The sequence below is a fragment of the Diabrotica undecimpunctata genome, chromosome 5 (genome assembly GCF_040954645.1).
Source record: "Diabrotica undecimpunctata isolate CICGRU chromosome 5, icDiaUnde3, whole genome shotgun sequence".
NCBI lineage: Eukaryota > Metazoa > Arthropoda > Insecta > Coleoptera > Chrysomelidae > Diabrotica > Diabrotica undecimpunctata.
In genome coordinates this window covers 47,834,266-47,854,737 of record NC_092807.1, presented here as the reverse complement: position 1 = coordinate 47,854,737, position 20,472 = coordinate 47,834,266, and the positions used below count along the sequence as shown (strand labels likewise).

The following is a 20,472-nucleotide window of genomic DNA, read 5'->3' as shown; positions in this document are numbered from 1 at the left end:
ATTTTAAGTTGTTTTTCTCCCATTTGGTATCCTTTTTTACTTCTAATTTTTTTATTATTTCATCCATAATCAGGTTAAACAATAGAGGACTAGAGGCCGGTTTGTTGTATTCTAATAATTTCTCTTGCACTCGTCTCAATATAAATATAGCGTCGGTGCATGATCTTCCTAACCTAAACCTTGTTGTTCTTCTGCTAGTGTTATCATTTCGTTCAGTTTATTTGTTTTCACTTTGCTTGTTAATTTTAGTGTTGTGTTTAATAAATTATTTCCTCTGTAATTTTTTGGGTTTGACTTGTCTCCCTTTTTGAAGAGAGGTATTAGGATGCTTGATCTCCATTCTTGAGAAATTCTATTTTGTTCTATTATTTTTCGAGAATTGGTAAGATCTGGTCCTCCGTACTTTGGGAGTTTATTCGGTATTCTGTCCTCTCCTGGTGATTTTCTATTATTTAATTTTCTTAATGCTTCCTTTAAATCTTCCTCCTCAATATTTATTTCTTCGTTTGTCGACACCTCTGGTGTTGGTGGTTCATTATCGTCACCTTTAGCAAATAAGGATCGAAAGTAGTCTACCCATGTTTCCTTTTAAATGTATTTCGTTTTTATTAGTTCGTTCATCTCTTTTTGTTATCCTTAGATCATTGTCCATATTTCTTTTTGTATTCCGTAGAAGTAGTGTTCCATCCGTTTTAAGAAGATCTGCCAGTGTTCCCTTTTTATTTGTCTAACTAAAGTATTCGTTTCATTTCTAATTCGTTTATAGTGCTTGTATGCCTGGTGTGTTTGTTGTGTTCTGTATTGTAAAAAGGCTTTCTTCTTTTCTTCACATTTTGTATTGACTTCCTCTATAAACCATGTAGTTTTCTTTTTTGATATGTTAGTGTTCGTTACTTTCCTCTCTTCAAGTGATCCTTTTGCTGCGTTAATTATGTTATTTTACAGTTTTTTCCCAGCTTTCTTCGATGTTATCGTTTTCTAATATTTTATTCCCAGCGATCTTCTCTAATATTCTTCTACTGTATTCCGTGGATTCCGTATTTAGTCCTTCGACTTTGATTTTTGTTTGTGTTGGCGCCGCTCTCTTGGGTGGAAAGTATTTCAGGATGATTCTTATTTTACATAATACTAGGCTATGGTCGCTACCTTCATCTGCTGAATTGACGCATCTTACGTCGATTATTTTCGATGGATGTATATCTCTGTTGGTAATAACATATTCTATCATAGATCTTTGTCTACGGGTGTTATTAAGTATATATTTGTGTTGGTTTTTGTGGTCAAAAAATGAGTTGTTTATTCTTAGTTAATTATTCGAGCAGAAGTTTATCATCAGTTCTCCATTTTCGTTTTTGACATCCTCGTTATGTTTTTGCTTAATTCCAGGTATTACTTGATTGCCTATTCGAGCGTTAAAATCCCCCAATATTATCATCTTTCCTCTGACTTGATCTACTACTTGTTGTAATTGGTCATAAAATGCTTTCCTTGTGGTTTAAGGCTTATTATTTTCTATGCCGTATACTCTGATGATGTTCAGATCTTCTGTCTGCATTCTTATGTTTGCTGTTACTATTCCTTCTGATATGTATTGACACTTTTTGATGTGATACCTTCTTTGGCCCTGTTTTCTTTTGCTACTTCGCTGTAGATTAGTATGTATTCACCTAATTTTGATTGTCCTTCTTCTGTCTTTTTTGTTTCCTGTAAAGCACAAATGTCTTTTCATTTCTCTTTCAGCACTTGGGTTATTTCTTTCTCCCTTGAGTTGAGCGATCTGATATTCCAAATAGTTTTGCCAAAAATGGCAAAATTTTTTCAAAATTGCATTTTAATAGAGTACACCTCTAAAAGATAAATTTTCTTAACAGAACACGAATTCAAAAAAAATCTTTATTCACTTTTCAAAAATATACAAAATAAAAAAAAACGGGATCATTTTATTCGCATATTAGGAGTAAAACGATACAACCTCTTCCGATCCTCCTACAAATAACAAAACTAATATCAAAAAAATATCTTTAAAACCTAAAATTTCTCTAAACTCTGACTAACAGATAGGGAACATCGCATCGCAGCAATGTTCACAAAGGAATTAATCTTCGTCCTCTATAACTCCCGCACACAATTCGTCAGCTAATTTCAAACAATTTCGGCATTGGATCCATCCGTCAATTGAAGTAAAGTATTCCTCGGAATAGACTTTCTTTTATATTCTTTTATTGTTTTGGTTTCTTCTGTTTGAGTTTCATATATTATTTTCTTTTTTGGTTGTGTTTCTCTTGCCTTGAAAATGTAGTTTTATGAAAAGGTTTGCGTTCCTGTGGTGTATCTATAAAGGATAAATTCATTTGTTCATCTCATTTTGAGCTGGGCACAGACCCGAGATTCTTGTACAGATCGTTTATTTCTATAGAACCAAAAAAACCCTGGGTCAAATGGAAATATGCCAGTTTTACAGAACCCGTTTATCCAGTTTTTTGATATACGAACATTTTAGTAGCCTTTGCAAAATATTTGGCTAATTTTAAGCACTCACAGGGTTCTACTAAGATGATGGTTCAACCATTTTTCTAATGCTTTGTCCAAATAAAAGCTAAGTGAACACATAACACCAACGTCCAGCGGTTACAGCTTGTGCGTGCAGTGGGGACGTAAACACAAGATGGTTACAAAGTTTTCTCTGGCACTAACAATACCATCGAGACTTCTGGTGTGTGATAAATGTCCATCTAATATAAGTTAGACGAGCTTATAGATACTTGGCTTCACAAAAAATATGAAATAAACAAACCACTTTTTAAAAACATCTGAACGCATTCAACCACTTTCATTACAAGCAAATGTACCCCGAGAAACTCCGTCTGTCAGTTCAGCTTTCATTCGCTTTCTGCTTAAAATAAGCAATGGCACTACAAAACTTTCTGCAAATTATATACAAACTACAGCTGTCATCGAAATTCCGCGCTTCGCTAATTTTTCCCTTGCAACTTGTTTAGAACTTTTTTTTTGCTAATATTCTTGAATTTTGCCCGAAAACAGTAGATATCGAAGTCTCGTCTACGTTATAAACTTGGTGAGATGAATAATCATCTTTTGCATAAATCTGTCTTAACAGATTAAAGAACTTTGTCACAACCAGTTTGATGAAGGCTCTTGCTCTAGAAGCTAAGGTCGTTTCATGACATTTCAAAAAAAATTCTGGGTGTGTTTTTCTAACATCATTCAACCAATCTTTACCAGCAGCTTTTTCGATATATGGGGTGGTAGCTACCAAGTGACTTCTTTTTCTGATTTAAGAGCTTATTTTTGTCATTTACCCGCTGCTTCAGCGACATTCTTATCAATTTTAAGATTCGCGCAGCAATTTTAACAGGAATTCCTTCTTGTATGACATTTTTCATATGCTCAGCGTCCCAATTTTGTCTGTTGGTTATTCGCTTATATGTTCGTGGCATTTTAAAGGAGAGACGTAAAACGAATTTTAAAATCAAAATTATATATAAAATATATTTGCAGAAACTAAAGAGTAAAATGACCCCGGAATCATTTTGCCTTTTTACCAGAGCACGGTTTTACCCCAAAGTGACATGCATTAAGTTTTGTTAATTATAAATGAAAGGATCCTTATAATGGATCATATCAAATTTATACTATAAACAGCCAGCAAAAGTACGTGTTAACGAACAGCTGTCAGAATAAATTGAAATTAGATGTGAAGTAAGACAGGGATGCGTATTGTCGCTAATTCTTTTCAATGCCTACTCCGAAGAAGTCCTGAAAAAAGCTCTTGAGGGTGAAACAGCTGGAATAAAGGTAAATGGAGTTCCCATTAACAACATTAGATATGAGGACGACACTGTGATCTTAGCCGAAAACATTGAAGATCTTCAGAGACTGGTGACCAGAATAGCAGAGTATGGAAAAGAGTATGGTCTAACAATGAATGTCAAGAAGACGAAATTTATGAGAATATCGAAAACTCAAAGAAATAACGAGAATCTTCTAATAAAAGAAACCAACGTCGAACAAGTGGACAAATATGCATACCTGGGAACAATGATTAACTCCACAAATGATTACAATCAGGAGATAAAAATAAGAATAGAAAAGGCTAGAGCAAATTTCAACAAAATGAGAAGAGTTCTATGTACCAGGGATTTAAAACTGGAACTAAGAGTTAGGTTGGCGAGGTGCTATGTTTTTTCGACTTTATTTTATGGAATGGAATCTTGGACCTTGAATGCGACATCAATGAAAAAACTGGAATCATTTGAGCTGTGGGTGTACAGAAGAATTCTGAAAATATCATGGACAGAACACGTCACAAACAAAGATGTTCTGGGAAGGATGAACAAAGAAATGGAAATTTTAAATTCAATAAAAACAAGAAAGTTAGAATATCTCGGACATATTACACGTGGAGAGAAATACACCTTGCACCAACTGATTATGCAGGGAAAGATCCAAGGAAAGAGAAGCATAGGGAGGCGTAGAATGTCATGGCTGCGCAACCTGAGAAAGTGGTACGGATGTACATCAAATGAACTTTTCAGAGCAGCCGTCTCAAAAGTCCGAATAGCTGTGATGATTGCCGACCTCCGCCGCGGAGGTGGCACTTGAAGAAGAAGAATTATAAATGTACTTGCATACATTAATTAAATTAAAATGGATACCACAAATCAATTCAGCAACTCTTGCTTCACAAAACGCGATAAGAAAATAATCGGTCATTTATGGCATTTGAAAGAGTAGGCTAAAAAACAAATACCTTACCTTTTATCATAAACTGCAAACATACAAGTTCACTGCTTAGTACTTGGGTTGGAACTAAATCGTGTTTTCGATGGTAGTCTCCTAATAACCGCTATGTCTAGTAGAATGTTACAACTATTACAGTTATTTTAGACAAAAGGCGAACTTTAAAACAAAGGAATCATATCAACCTGTGAGGATCATTTTACCCCCTATCAACAAATTTTTTATATGCTTAAAATCACGGTATTTTTGCAACCCTATTTTGCAATATTTAACGTAAACTTTTTACTGGCTAAATAATTTAATTTGACAAAAAGAAAACCTTTTTATTAAATTCCGTGCTTTCAAAATTCATGCAGACCAAATGGTTTAACGTTTAAGGTAAGACCAATCTCAATTTTGTAATAAATGTTAGTAAAACCTTTTGAAAGAACCTTGCAACTATCCTTATGGAAAACCGGCCTCGGTCAAATTAAATGAAAGTTAGGTCAATGATAGTTCTTAATGCGTAGTTTAAAAAAGTCAATGGGACCTAGGTCTAAAGAACTATTATTCTGAAGCTACACAGTCTTTTAAAATTATTGGATTTAGGTGCTCAGTGTACGTCAAGCGCATTTATTTACAGTTGAATTAAGTATATTTATTAATTAAGAATTAAGAATACAGTATTAAGTGAACGAAAAATGATTTATGACAGAACAGAGACATATTTTCTTATATGCATATGAAAATTTGCTGATAGAGAGACATAGCTCCAGCAGAGCGGCACAAGACATCTCGCGCTTTCACACATAGCAAGGTAACAGCACCATTTGGTTTTCAAAAAAACGCTGAATCAATATTTAAAAAAATTAAGAACCACTGAAGTGATAATTGTTTTATTAACGATACCCAAAATATCACGTTATTACAGAATTTCTTTAATATTTTTTTGAAAAAAAAAAAAAATATCAAATGGCGAGTTAAGACAAGAAAGTTCTCAGTCCGATCAGTTAAGATCATTCTATGCTATATTTCAATCGTTTATGGCAAATTCGGGTTTAAATTATTTTCAACTATATGTATGTTAAGATTCTGCTGATTTCGGTTAGATACATCATAAGTCGTGTTAAGTAACGACCTATGAGGATACATAATATTGGGTTGATGTCTTGCAAAGCCTAAAAACTACAACACACTGGTTATATGAGCATAGGTACCCACAGTTCTCGCACCAAATTGCCAGGTACAGTCGTATTTGCTAATTGGGTCTTCTGCAGGTTCATCTTCATCAACCATTTGAGAAATGAATATTTGAATTTTTTAGCTTGTCGAAACCTGAACAATATTTGAACTCTTATGAATCCCGGTTCGTCTATATTCTCATTAATTTAAAACTCTTCCTCATTGCCCCTAATTATTTTACTTGTATGTAGGACGGTACAAGTTGAATTTGATATATCCCAATCGTAAGTTTTTTTACGTATTCTAAATGGAAAAAAAGAAAGTTGGCTAAATCATCATTATGAAGCATTTTCCATTAACCATTTCTTTTAATCAGATTGTTAGATTCAACTCTAGCTTGTACCATATTACGAATTAATAATCTTAAAAGTGCTGTTGCCTTGCTGAGGTCAGTTATATATTCAGCATGCGTGAAGGCGTGAGATATTTTGTGCCGCTCTAGCAGCACTTGTCGGTGTGGTTGTTCCTCAGTTTTCTGAAGGCGCTTCAGTAGTTTTCTGAAGATAAGACATAAATGTAGCTATGCTGGTATTGAATAAGTATTCAGCGTTTGCGAAAATACAATAATTTTTATGTCTCTCTAGCAACACATTTTTATTGCTGTTTTTCAGTTTTTCGAAGACGTTTTGGAAATTTTCTGAAGACTAAAATACGATACATGTGTTTTTGACTACTGATTTATATTCAGCGTGCAAATATGCATAAAGAAAGTATATATCTGTTCTTGGATAAATCAATACAATCAATACAATGGTCTACTTAAACGTGAATAAGTGTGGATGATGTACACTGAGCACCTGAATCAAATAACTTCAGAAGGCTGTAGCTTAGAATAATAAATAGTTTATTAGACCTACCTAGGTTTCATTGACTTTTTTTATTTTTGGTCCGAGAACTATCATTGACCGTAACTTGCAGACTTTCGTTTAATTCGATAGGGGGGTTTCATAAGGATTGTTGCGTGGTTCTTTTTACAGCTTAATAGTTGTGATATTGTCCACATTTTCATGCGAAGTCAAAGTTTTTTGTAAATTTAAAGAATTTATTATTAGTGTTTAAATAATTGCAATAATAAATTAAGAAAATAATGAAGAAAATTAATTTTACAAACATTTTAAAGGATTTTCTAAGCTTTTTCAATAATGTCACTTTTCCGTATAATTTACCATAGTTTTAAAAATTAAAAAGCGATGTTACAGTGGTTATATATTGTTTATAAGTAAAAAATGATGTTCAATCTTTTGCATATTTTATTTATTACATATTCAAGAGATCTTATATCTGAGTATCTCTAAAAATATACTAGAATTATGTACGCAGTCGGTAGACGTAAGGTTAAAAAATTTTCCTTTGAAAATTAGAAACAGATACAAATTTATATGCAATATTATGTATAACTAGTATCTGACAATGTGCTTATATAAATTATATTTTACAACTATGCTTACCGTAAATTAACTGCACGGCTAAGGTTATCCCTGAAACAAAACAAACATGATTAAATTACAGATTTTCAATTTATTACCTAAGTAAATTGTCGGTGGGCTTTTATTATTTAATATTGCGATACACAAACGTAACATGGGAAAATATAACTCACTCGCCTATTAAGCGTACCGCAAAGAAGACTAATATGACCTATTTTCTTTCTGCATATAAAGTATGTCCCAGAAATTCAAAGATATAATAGATTTAACAGGCGAATATCACTTTTACCATGAAAAACTACAAGCTGCATGTAAAAAATAACAAGCTGTACATACAAATAGAAAATCTGAATAATATAAAATAGAAAAGTATTGCGCTAAACGAAATCTCAATAAAAAAAAAAGAAATATTCGTACTATAATACCTACGAGTATAACGCAAATTTTTGTAGTTCGCTCAGGTTGTGAAAATTTTAATGTTTAGGACAGATTCATAGTTGGCAACAAAAAACACAAAAATTCCTTTATTTGAGCCTTTATTTGAGCTATTAGTAGCTCAAATAAATAGACTTTGCAGACTTCGCTCAGTGAAAAAAAGTGAATATTCATAAATAATATTAGTGATATCATCCTGCCTTCAAAATACACTTTTAAACATATGCCTCTTCTTCGTGTTTCCAATCCCGTAGATCTTGCGCTTTTACCGTTTTTACAGTTTTATTTAGCCGTTTTAACCCTCCATCACTCGTACTGTTAGAAGAAATATAACATTTTTAAATATTTTACCATAATTTTCGAAATATTGCTTCTTTGGGTTCTGCAACAAGGAATACTCCTATGAAGCCTCGTATTAGACTATGTTAAATAATGGTGGGAGTACATATTATCTTATAGCCGACAGCGTTGTTGTTAGTTCAAATCTAAAGGTGGGTACACATATGCGAGCCAAACGGTATAAGTACCGTACGCGTACAGATCCTTGAAAAATATTCTACATCGTACTGATCGCATACTTATCTCGATCCATGGAAAGCGACAAACCAACAACGAACACACATGTGCGAAATGATTCATTTTATTTATAATTTGGGTACTGATTTATGTTTCTGTTTTTGCTTGTTTAACAAAAATTAAAATATGTACAATAATCAGTTTACTGTTTTCTCACGTCTGTCTAGGAAGGAACACGTCATTCACACAATGTCGATGTTATGGGACAATCAAAATGTTCGCTGCGTCTAGTAAGCGCCGTCCAAACTGAAAGACGAGCTTCCTTTGAAGTCGTGGAATAAACCGAAACAATTTGGTTCGCGACGAGTCACGATGAAACAGTACGCAAGCGGTTTTTTCTGCCGTACACATTAACGAATATAGCGTTCGCATACCGTATGCATACCGTTTGGCTTGTATATGTGTACCGACCTTAATACGCGAGCGATCGCGTTCGTCAGAGCGTTAGAAAAAATCTAACTACGCAAGTGTTGGCGTGTGTTGATTTTTAGAGAGATCACTTAACAAAAGTTATATTATTATAATAAAATGTAAGATTTTTAGTGAAATACCTATAGATTTGTAAATATCCGTTTTTATAAGCGCTATTTTGGTTTATTGCAGGTAAATATGGACAAGAAAATAAAAAACCAGTTACTAAAATGGTATGAAGAGATAGACAGCGATGTGGAACCACTAGATTTTGATAAGGACTTAAGTGGTGTTCGTTCTGAACACAGTATCCACAATACAGATTCTGATCAGTCCACATAAGATCTACCCAGTGATCCTGAAGATGCCATGGAAGAAAGCGGCCAAGATGATGAGTATCCAAGATTTTATGGCAAATATAAAACACCATGGTTAAAACATAAGAAACACACTTCCAAAGGTAAGATCACAGCTTGAAATATTGTTACGAACTTACCTGGGTAAAAGCAAAAGGCGCTAAAACCATATTAAAATGCTGGAAATTGTTTTTCTCGGATGCTGTGATTAATAATATTATAAAATCTACATCTACAGACCGTGGCGGACTACTTAGCATCATACTAAACTGTCACAACACTAAACAAATTCCTAGGTCAAGTTGGAAGCACACTCACCTTATTAAGTAAAACAAAAGTTGCTACAATTTATAATTTGCTTATTGGGCGCTAAAAGGGGGGACTAAACAATCACTGGGCTTGAAGATGAAGTAAGTCAATAAATTGCGAACGGCTACCCGTGTTTTGGTTAGAGAGCTACGACGTCGATAAGGATTTCTTTTTTTTTTGGGGACTGGGAGAACTTACTATGAAAAAGAAATAAAAAAAATACTAAGAGATGTCCTGGGTAAATACTAAACAATGATATTTCTAAATTATTTACAATTAGGCCGTTTAAAAAAATTCCTCTTGCTGCTTATAAAGAAAAGTTTTTTTTTTCTAAAAAATTTTAAGGGTGAATATCCTTTTAAATGATTTTTTATTACAAATTTATTTTTATTGTACGCAAACAGTTATTACAAAAAAATATCTAAATTTATCAACAAATGTTACATTGAAGGTTCTAACAAAACAGACTTTAACACTATGGTTATGTACCAAATGACGGAAAAAGATGTAGTAACTGTCATATGTCGAAATAAAACTAACCAAATTTTCTGAATTATAAATTATCAAAAATTAATTTTATTTAAAAGAAACTAAAATATGACAATTAGCTGATACGTAAAACTTATATTTATTTATAATTTTTTTAATTGTTATGAAACCAATGCTTTACGAATAAATGTTTATTTAGAAAAAATTAACAAAAACTACTCGCTTCACTGGGTAATTATTCATTTTAATTAAAAAATATATTTATTATTAATAAAAAAGTTTTTTACCTTAAATTTGAACAAAAAACACTCTCCCACAAACTTCAAACAATTCAGATCCGACCCATGGAAGACACAAAATGGAAGCTGGACATATCCTGGGAGAAATAAAATCAAATACCAAAACTGGGCTTTAGGCTATCCTGGAGGACAACAATTGTGATTCTCCATAACTCGGCTAATTATATTCAACTTAAAACCATGTTGGCTTTCTTAGCCCTCAGACCCTGTTATCAACTCCCTTGTTACAGGAAACAGCTTAACACAAACGTTGAATAACTCACATTCCAAAGAATGCCACTTAGCATTTTGAGCTTAAATCACCTTCTTCTCACAAAACTCATGGAATTAAGGGAAAACTTTACCGGTTTTTAAAAAACTCTTCAAAAAAGAACAACATCGAAATCCGGATGACCAAATCCGAACTTAAACAATGAAAGCGCCAGTCTCTTGTGGCGACCCATTAATAATTGACGTCATTTTCAAAAATAATTATAAACGTAAGCAGAAAAATTCCTGTTCATTTCGTGTACAAATATCTAGGTGGAACAAAGATCAAACTACAGAGCATTTGCTTATTATAAACAGACTCCAAAATGAGTTTAGATTATCAGTTTCAGAGAGGCAAAAAGATTAGGAATCTAATTTTTTTTGCTTTAGTGTTTTATGATATACTGCGTGAAACGAAAATGCTATAAAGCCAAGTCATCATTAGCAGACTCCGAATAGTTACATACATACAAGCATATCTTTAACAAGGGGGCTGCTCCTATATTTACCAAGTGCAATAGTCTATAACCAGTAAAACATTTTATTAGCGACTGCCCATTTATCAAAATCAAATAATCGCGTGTGCCCTTAGTAATAATTTAAAAATTGGGTTGACTTGAAATCTAAGCGTTTCGTTAAATTACTTATTCATCACTGAACTGTATAAGAATTTGTATCAATATTCTGTACTCGTATTTTACTGTCTGTACTTGTACCCTCCCTAGTAACTCTTAGTGGTTAAAGTGGGTATATTTGTGTAAATAAGCATACAATGCTGAAATAAGAAAAGAAAAAGTAACTAACAAAATAGAATTAACAACATTTTAATTGTATTCCTTTTTCTGTTTTATGTAAACCTATTAATTAAAACGTATTTATTTATAATAAACTAAATCTTTAACGCATGCGGTCGTTAACATACAATCTTTTGCAGGATTTAATAATACATATTAGTAAATATTTCGGTTCATTAGTAATTTAATAAGCAACACGTGAACATCGTAATAGTTGGTATAACATTAATGTAAAGTCTATTGATTACACTAAACAATTTCAAAATGAAAATTTCTGCTACGAATATTAAAGCCAATGCAATCAGACAAAATTGTATTCCGAAATGCTACATTTGATATTACTAAGTTTAATATTAATCAAATCCCCTCAGTACTTTGTATAGGTCCATCGAAAAATCCCTTTTTAATATGGCTACATTCATGACTTAATATTACCAATATAATATTTTTGCAGTCAATTTCTTCTCCTTTCTTCGTCTTTTGGTATGTGCTCTGTTCTCCATGCGTTTTTTGGGATTTCTAGTAGCCATTTGTCTATTCACGTTACCATTTCGGGATCGCTCCTCAGCTTTTCTTATCTTAATTCTTGATAACCCCTCCTCCAACTCGGCCATGTTTATTTCTTCCTAGTTTTGTTCGAAAACTTCTTCTTCTTGTGTAGCTTTTGTGTTTACAAATATATATTAAATTTTTTATATTTGTTTTTTGCCATTTTTTAAACCTAGAAACTCGACCTGACTAGAAAACTCGGACCTACGATCCGAATTTGTTACTTAAATGTAGAAAGCAGAAGCTATTTAAAGAGTTTGTACTTATCAAAATTTCTAAAAGATAACTAAATCGATCAGGTCGCTCTACAGGAAACATACTGCGAAACGGAAAAACAACTGCGAAAAAGGGGAAAAAATACCTGGCTTCGAACTACTCGGAGCCACGTAACGTCAATCATACGGCACAGCAGCGTACATTAAACAAAACATAGAAAATGCCGTTCTTGTTTTCACCTGTACTAATGATAAAATTTATATTGTTGTTGTAAAAATTGGAAGCGTTACCGTTACTAACACCTAAAAACCACCAGCTACATCCTGGCCAGCTCCATTCATCTACACACATCCGCACCCGTCAATATACTGGGGGGACTACAACAGTGATCATGAACAGTGGAAATATATATAAAAGCGCGGCCAAAAAGCATATAACAGGTAGCTGTCGAAAAGAATATATTCCTGGTTGGTCTCATAACAGCGAAGAACTCTACCAAAATTTCCTTGAAAGCGGCAATCCAGAATTAGCCAATGAACTGCTCCATAGCCTAGATAGAGCGAGACAACAAAAATGGACGGAACTGTAGAAAGTTTTAATTTTCAAACATAAGTAGACAAGCATGGACACTACTCAAAAAATTAAGAATCGGAACTCCTATAACAAGGAACAGAACAGCAATTAACCCAAACACTATTGCCTCACATCTCGTATCCACCTCTACCAGTAAGACAACCCACACACAATCAAGGTAAAACGGGAGCTGAAAACTTTAAAATTCCGACTACAGACCAATAGCCCTACTATCGGCGATGTTTAAGCTATTAGAAAGTCTTATCTACAACAGAATTAGTCCAAAGCTACTTGAATCAATACCGGTTGATCAGGCAGATTTCCGACCAAAAAGAAGCTACGCAGATAAGGTTCTTTTACTTACCACATTTATTGAGGCAGGGCTTCAGTGAAAACTTCAAACTGTAGCCGCATTCATAGACCTAACAGCAGCCTACGATATAGTCTGGAAAGAAAGCATGATATACAAGCTCCTTCCTATAATCTTCTGTAAATCCACCGTTCAAATATTGAACAGCATGCTAGCCGACCGAACGATTCAAGAAGTCATGGGAACCAACATCAGCACCCCAAGAAAAATGAAGAATGGACAGCCTCAGGGATCTGTCCTAGCTCCTCTCGTCTTTAGCCTGTACATCGCTGATATTCTAGAAACAAGATCAAGGAAATTTGGTTACGCCGATGACTTGGTCCTTTCAACAACGTGTAAGTCATTTAAAGAAATATAAGAAATCCTTACGGCGGACTTATACACAGTGGGAAAGTATTTCCGTAAATAGGGGCTCCAACCAAACGCTACCAAAACATAGGTTTCCAGTTTCTATCTAAATAACAAGCTTCCAGGAAGAACACTCAACATCCAATTCGAAAACAACACACTCGCCCACTGTTAGAATTAAACGGACATTTGTTAAACAACAAATTATGATGGCGATCTTGCTACCATTTAGAGCGTACTAAGTCATGTAATTACTTTCAACTTGAAGGACCATCCACTGGCGTGGGAAATAAGGAAACAAGCAGTTCAAACAATATGTAGTTTAATAATTAAAGATTTAAGTTAATATCTAGCCAAAGTTTTAGCGCAAGTTCTTTTATTGAAACCGCCGATCACTGTCCACCTTACGCTAGTCTACGACACACTACATGAGAACTGATACAGATTAAAATGTTACTAATAATTATCACTTTATCTAAGGATGTTTTCTTCAATATTAATATACTTGATTAAGAATGAGCGTTCAACTTTTAACTATAAGCTACAGTCCGAAAAATGAAAGATTGCCCATGAACGATCATATTAATCACTTTTTGCATAATTTGCCGTCTTTTTATATAAATAACAAACATTTGTTATAGAAAAGACAGCAAATACAAAATAAGTGATTGATGTGATCGTTCATGGGTAATATTTCATTTTTCCGACTTATGTAACAATAACTAGATATACTGAATACGCGCGAGTCTAAACTCTAAAACCTGAAATGCGTCGAATTTGATCGAATACGAAACTAACACTAACTTATATGTGAGAGTTAAACCTCTAACCGCGAATAGCTACGCAGGAATACAATTTTATAATACTGAATACTTAAAATTCTGATTTTTAATGCCTGAATATTGCCAAGTAGTTTTCGGGGTACAACTTCGATATGTCTATACAGCTGAATTCTTTCTAACAGCGAAATTTTGAGAATTGGTGTTAATCTGCGGGTAAAAATATCTTTTGAATACACTATTAGCTTTGATGAGAATTTTCTGGAGAATTTACCTCGGGAGATTTTAAGACGTGTAAGTTAATTGCTACCAGTGGCATAGCAACACTTGGATACATGGACATACACTTGGAGGTGTATTTTCACTTGTGATTAGAACTAGATCATTTACTTTCGTATATGTGGTGAGAAGGAGCCATTTTGGCCGATGTTGTAGTTAATTAAATAGTCAACACACCAACATTTCCAAAAGGATTGCTGTATTTTTAAAATTTCTGTTTCCAGATATAAAGTCTGTTAACAGGCGTATTTGTTACATCAACCTCAGAAAATTCGGTTAAGGGAGTACCGATTAAGAAATGCCCAGGAGTTATTGGTTGTTAATCATTAGGATCATTAAATAATGCATAAAGCTGTCGAGAATTTAAAATAGCTTCTATTTGGGTTAAAACGATATAAAACTCCTCGAAAGTCAATAACGAATTACTTATTAAACTTACTAAATGAAACTTGGTACTTTTTACTGCTGATTCCCAGAGTCCACCCAAATGAGGTGATCGGGGAGGAATAAACTTCCATTGATTTTCGGTTTAAACTAAATAAGCTTTAATTTTGTCAAATTCAGAATTTGATTTGAAAAAATTACTTAATTTCTTAAGTTGAATAATTTTCTGGAGAATTTACCTAGGGAGATTTTAAGACGTGTAAGTTAATTACTAGCAGTGGCGTAGCAACACTTGGATACATTTCTTACAGAAATTTATCTACACACAATAAAACACCAAAGTACCTTGGGGTGACTCTTGACAGAACCCTGTCTTTCAAGAAACATCTGTCAAAAACAGTGGAAAAACTTAAATCTAGAAACAACATCATCCAAAAGCTGTGCGGTACAACACGGGAAGCATCGGCTTCCACTTTGCGATCATCTGCCCCGGGCCTTGTCTTTTCAATCGCGGAATACTGCTCTTCAGCCTGGCTTAACAGCCCACATATACATAATAATACAATGAGAATGATCGCTGGCATTATCAAATCTATCCCTACGCAATGGCTCCCAGTGCTGAGCCACATTCCAGCACCCAAACTACGGAGAATACACTTCCTCACTAGTGAGTACAGAAAGATACTTAGTAACGAGATCCTGTCAATCCATCAAAACGTAGATGCTGCCAACGGTAACCGTCTACGCTCCAAACAACCGCCAATAAAAACAGTACAGACTACTGTGGAAAATGAGTTTAACTTAACGATCACTTGAACTCGAGAATGTATGGAACAACAAAATAGCAGCTTACCCTGCATCACACAAAAACCACCAAGTTTTGACTTACCACGCAACACATGGACTATGCTAAACCGAATCAGAACCCAACACGACAGAGGCAGTTACATGATGCACAAATGGGGTAAACGACCATCTCCACTCTGTGACTGCGGCCAACCACAAACCATCTGTCAGATCACAGAACAGTGTCCTACAAGATCCTATCAAGGCAGGTCAGAGGATTTCCTACTGGCGGCTCCAGAGTCAATAGACTATATATATAAGTTAGATGTTCGTTTGTATACATATGTATTATGTTTTATTTAAAATATACTCAGTGACATTAGAAGTGTTACACCCAGAAGGAATAATTTCCTGAACTTAATTTTTTGGCAACATGGTAGATTTACATCAAGAAGGAAACGATAACGTTGTCAAGAATTTTTAATACCAAGTAATAAAAAAAAAATTAATAATATCTTTGGCGACCCCGTAGTTGAATACACTCCTGTATACATCTAGGCATTAACAAAATGAGATGATTGATGTCTGCCTGTGGCTCCTCGTTCCAAGCAACTTGAACTTTATGTATTAACTGTGCCAGAGTCTGTGGAAGATGGTACAAAGTGGACAGTCTCCTTCCCATCATATCTCATACATGTTTGATAGGATTCAAATCCGGAACATGGGGCGGCCACGGCAAAATATTAACTCCAGCTTCTTATAGAAAGTCCATAGTTTGACGGGCAATATGGGGACTCGCGTTGTCTTGCTGAAAAAAAACGTCTCGACGGCCGTCGAGATAAGACAGTAAAGTGTTTGTAAGATGTCATCAACACAACGCGCAGCTGTCATATTGCCTCGAATGAACACAAGTAGTGATGGACTACCATAGGCAATAGCCCCCAAACCATTACTCCAACTGTTCTGTGTACATGCCTCTCAACAGCAAACCCGATATCCCGTCGCTCTCCACGGTGGCGTCTTACCATCCTACGACCATCATGCATTCCTAAACAGATTCGTGATTCATCACTGAATGCTACATTACGCCATTCTGCCACCCATTGCTGTCATTCTCTGCACCAATTCAAACGTTGATGACAGCGGTCTGCAGTCAAAGGAACCACTAGTCGTGGGCGGAATTAAACTAGTCCAAAGGCTTGAATATGACAGTATAGTCTACGCATACTAACAGGTCTACCTGCTACTTAAAACCATTAGTCAGCAATTTGACGCGTAGTAGCAAAATGGTCTCGCAGAGCCAGTAATCTAAAGCGCCTATCTTGACGCTCTGTAGTACACCTCGGTTGACCAGTTGATCGTCTTTGTATTCCTCTACCTTCGATTACAGACACGCATAACCGTCATTGTCGTACAATTAACGCGACGGCCAATTTCGCGATTCGACAAACTGATATCTCTACACGCAATAATTCTCCCCTGTCAAAATCGCTAACTGGTGGTAATTTTACTGTCTTCCAACTAGAGGCATTTTCTTATACTGAATACAATTAGACCTAGGAATAATAACTAAAAATTTCTGTACGAACCGGTTTTTACAAATTTGTCTCTTCACAAAAAAATTTAAAAATAAAACTTTTTTTTTACAAAAAGTAGAAAAGATAAAACATTGGTATTGTTATCATAGCATGTTTTAAATATAGTCATTCTGTTGCCAAAAATTAAGCTTAAGAAATAATTACTTCTGGGTGTAACACTTCTAATGTCACTGAGTATAATTGTAACTTTAAATGTAAATGTGTCAAGTGCCATACGATAAATAAATATGGACAACAACAATTCGTCTTCAAAACAAAAACTACAAGATTTCCTCTCAGATAATTAATTGTACTTTGAAGAGAACTAGAATTCTTGCTTCGTATTAAAACTTATAACAAACAATATATACTGGACACGATTGCAACAGAACATGGCCATAGTGTTTTGAGGTTATGAGAACTATTTTGTATAAGATTGACAAGAAATTGGGAAGGGTAACACATAAATGTAACTTGATCTACTAATTGTACGAGGTGCAAATCGACGTTGTTTTCGTCAAACATTTTGACAACTCCCGTTATATTTTAATAGGTAATATGCGCACCTTTACAGTGAGCCAACTGTACCAGCTGATGTATCACAATGAATTCAGCAAATTAAAATTTGGCAAGCACACTGTCTACATCGAAAATTCAATTTGTTTGAGAATCTTGTTTAAAAATGAAAAGAGGTAGATAACACGCTTATTTTTAATAATTTGTTTAGATAGTTAATTGTTAAGTAAGCAATACACCGACTGTTAATAAAAACGATTTTTATTTTAGTTATAAATTGCGCTCTTCTGTCTTTTACAAAGTTTAATACTAGTTGAATAAATAATCCAAAAATAAAATTGTGATTTATGTGAATGTGAAACATTATTTTATTATATTAAATTATTATTTATTCCTTAATTAATTACCAATCTATTAAATTATTACTTTAATCTATTATTTAATCTATTTTTAATACACGGGTAATAGCGATCTCCCAATTCTTTTAGGCCATATATCCCCTCATTTGAGCCTAATTTACTTCATTGATATAAGGTTGAATGCTCGAATAAATGAACTTTGATCAAATAGAAGGCAGATATCGAGCACAGTTTTATTAATTTAATCTTGCCCAAGTACTTTCGCTCCCTAGATCATCTTCAGAATAAAATGTTATAAATATAAAATTAAATATCACACTACACTACACAAGGAAAAAAACTTTAAATTTTTTTAAAAATAGGCGAATCTACAATTTTTTCTTCTTGGCAATCGGGCTAAGTGCCCATCCAGCCAGCAGCAAATGTGTAATAACGTTCACTTAAATTAACCTATTCTAAATTAACTAAATACACTACAATTCTGGAAATTAAAAGAAGACTACGATGGGAGAGGAACTAGGATTACTTTTCGCACCTAGGGGTCATTCAAGGTGACTCACAGACAGAAAGTGTAGACCACGGAAAGTATAGGTAAAAAGGTAAAATATTTGGCGTAACAGAGGTAACGAGCTTAACACCTACATTAAAGTTTTAATAAACTTAAGAATAATTTTATATACCTTGTACATATTTAATGATATCAAATAAAGTAGATTAAAAGTGGGGTATAATTTTTTGTCTTTGTATTTCAAATTTACTACAAGCATAAAAAATGTGATCTAAGCCGAAAACCACATTGCAAGTTTCACAAAGTTCGGTGTTGACTACACCGATTTTATATAAGTGTTGAGAGAAGCTTGCATGTCCGAATTTAAGCCTACAAATGGTCATAATATCATTTCTTGTAAAATCAAATTCTTGGTGTCACAAATCTGTTGGAATATTTGGATGTAATAGTGTATATCGTGTGAGGTTATTAGAGCAATAGTTTTTCCAATGCCATTCCCATTTTGCCTTAAAATTACTCTTAGATATCATTAAATATTTTTGACCACCTAAATTGTTGTTGATATGCTCTCCAGTTGTAACGCTTTCTTTGGCTAAAGAGGCTAAAGAGTCTGCAACTTCATTGTCACGAAGTCCTATATGAGCTTTTACCCAAGTAAATTTTAATTCGTATTGACTTTTTTTTAATTTATGAATTCTTGCTTTTAATTCTTTAATAAACGGATTTGTATCAGTAGCCATCACATTAATTGAGTTAGCGATGCATTTAAGAACAGATAAGGAGTCACTCAAAAAATGTATTTTTTTAACTTGTTTTTTTCGACATAATCGCAGGCTTTAATAATACCAATCGCTTCTGCAGAAAAAATGGAAGTATCACCATTCAGTTTGAATGTTTCTTAAACGTTTGTTGATGGTATATAGAATGCACATCCCGTACCAATATTTTGTTTTGAATGCATCGGTATATATTTCCAGAAAATCTGACAGATTTGATATGCAGGCGCTTAATATATTTTTATTTATCAACAAGTTTTCATTGTTTACAGGAATATTAATTTCTAGTGGTTCCAACATGTCAAGGAATTCAGATTTTTCGACTGAAATAGTTCTTTTTAAATCACTATTATAACTACTTGTGTTTCTAAAAGCCATACATAATGGAGAAGGTTTTTTTGACCAGTCCGTGTTAGTTAAATCGTGGTTATTTAATAAGGCTATTTTATCTAACAGAGTACGGTTTTTAAAAAAATGTTTTACGTTTTAAAAAACCAAAGTGGTTCCACGGGCGTTGAACACATTGCACCCAAACAGAGTCTTAGGAAAATATTTTGAATTATTTCCAGTCGTTTTAGAATGTAAGGACTAACTGATCCATATAACGTACGTCCGTAATCCAAGATGGACCTAATAAAGGCTTTGTAAAAAGTTAAACATGATTGTGGATCTGCTCCCCACCAGGTTCTCCTTATGAATTTTAAAAAATTTATGCCTTTTAAATATTTTGATTCTATACTTTGTATAAATGGTTTCCAGCTAAGCTTCTTGTCAAGAATAATTCCAAGATAAGTTACCTTATTTGATACTGGATATAAGGTACCATTTACATTTATGTTATCAATATTGGACAGATTATGTCTTGTAAAGATGGTAGCACTAGATTTATAACGTTAAAGAAAAACCTAACGATTCAAATTTCAAAGTATTTAGTTGTATATGTGACGTGAGCTCAGTTATGCCTACTTCTAATTTTTTATTAGTGTTATAAATGACAAAATCATCAGCATACTGTATAATATTATAATTATTTTTTCCTCGTGTATTTCTTTTGTAAAAACATTAAACAAAAGGGGAGAAATAACGGAGCCCTGTGGTAAACTTGTGGATGATCGTCTTGGACCT

At 33.8% G+C, this 20,472-nt stretch overlaps 1 protein-coding gene across 1 annotated transcript in view; it reads right to left on the bottom strand.

The window, feature by feature from the left end:
- Neto (Neuropilin and tolloid-like) overlaps positions 1-19,311 on the bottom strand; it is a 1,182,027-nt gene extending 1,162,716 nt beyond the window's left edge. Inside the window, exons 1-2 of the mRNA XM_072533253.1 lie at positions 19,089-19,311; positions 7,431-7,460 (exon numbers count right to left, since the gene is read on the bottom strand). Of these exons, the coding sequence (XP_072389354.1) occupies positions 7,431-7,460; positions 19,089-19,311 (253 nt within the window). The remainder of the gene's footprint in view (positions 1-7,430; positions 7,461-19,088) is intronic.
- Between the last annotated feature and the right edge of the window lie 1,161 nt (positions 19,312-20,472).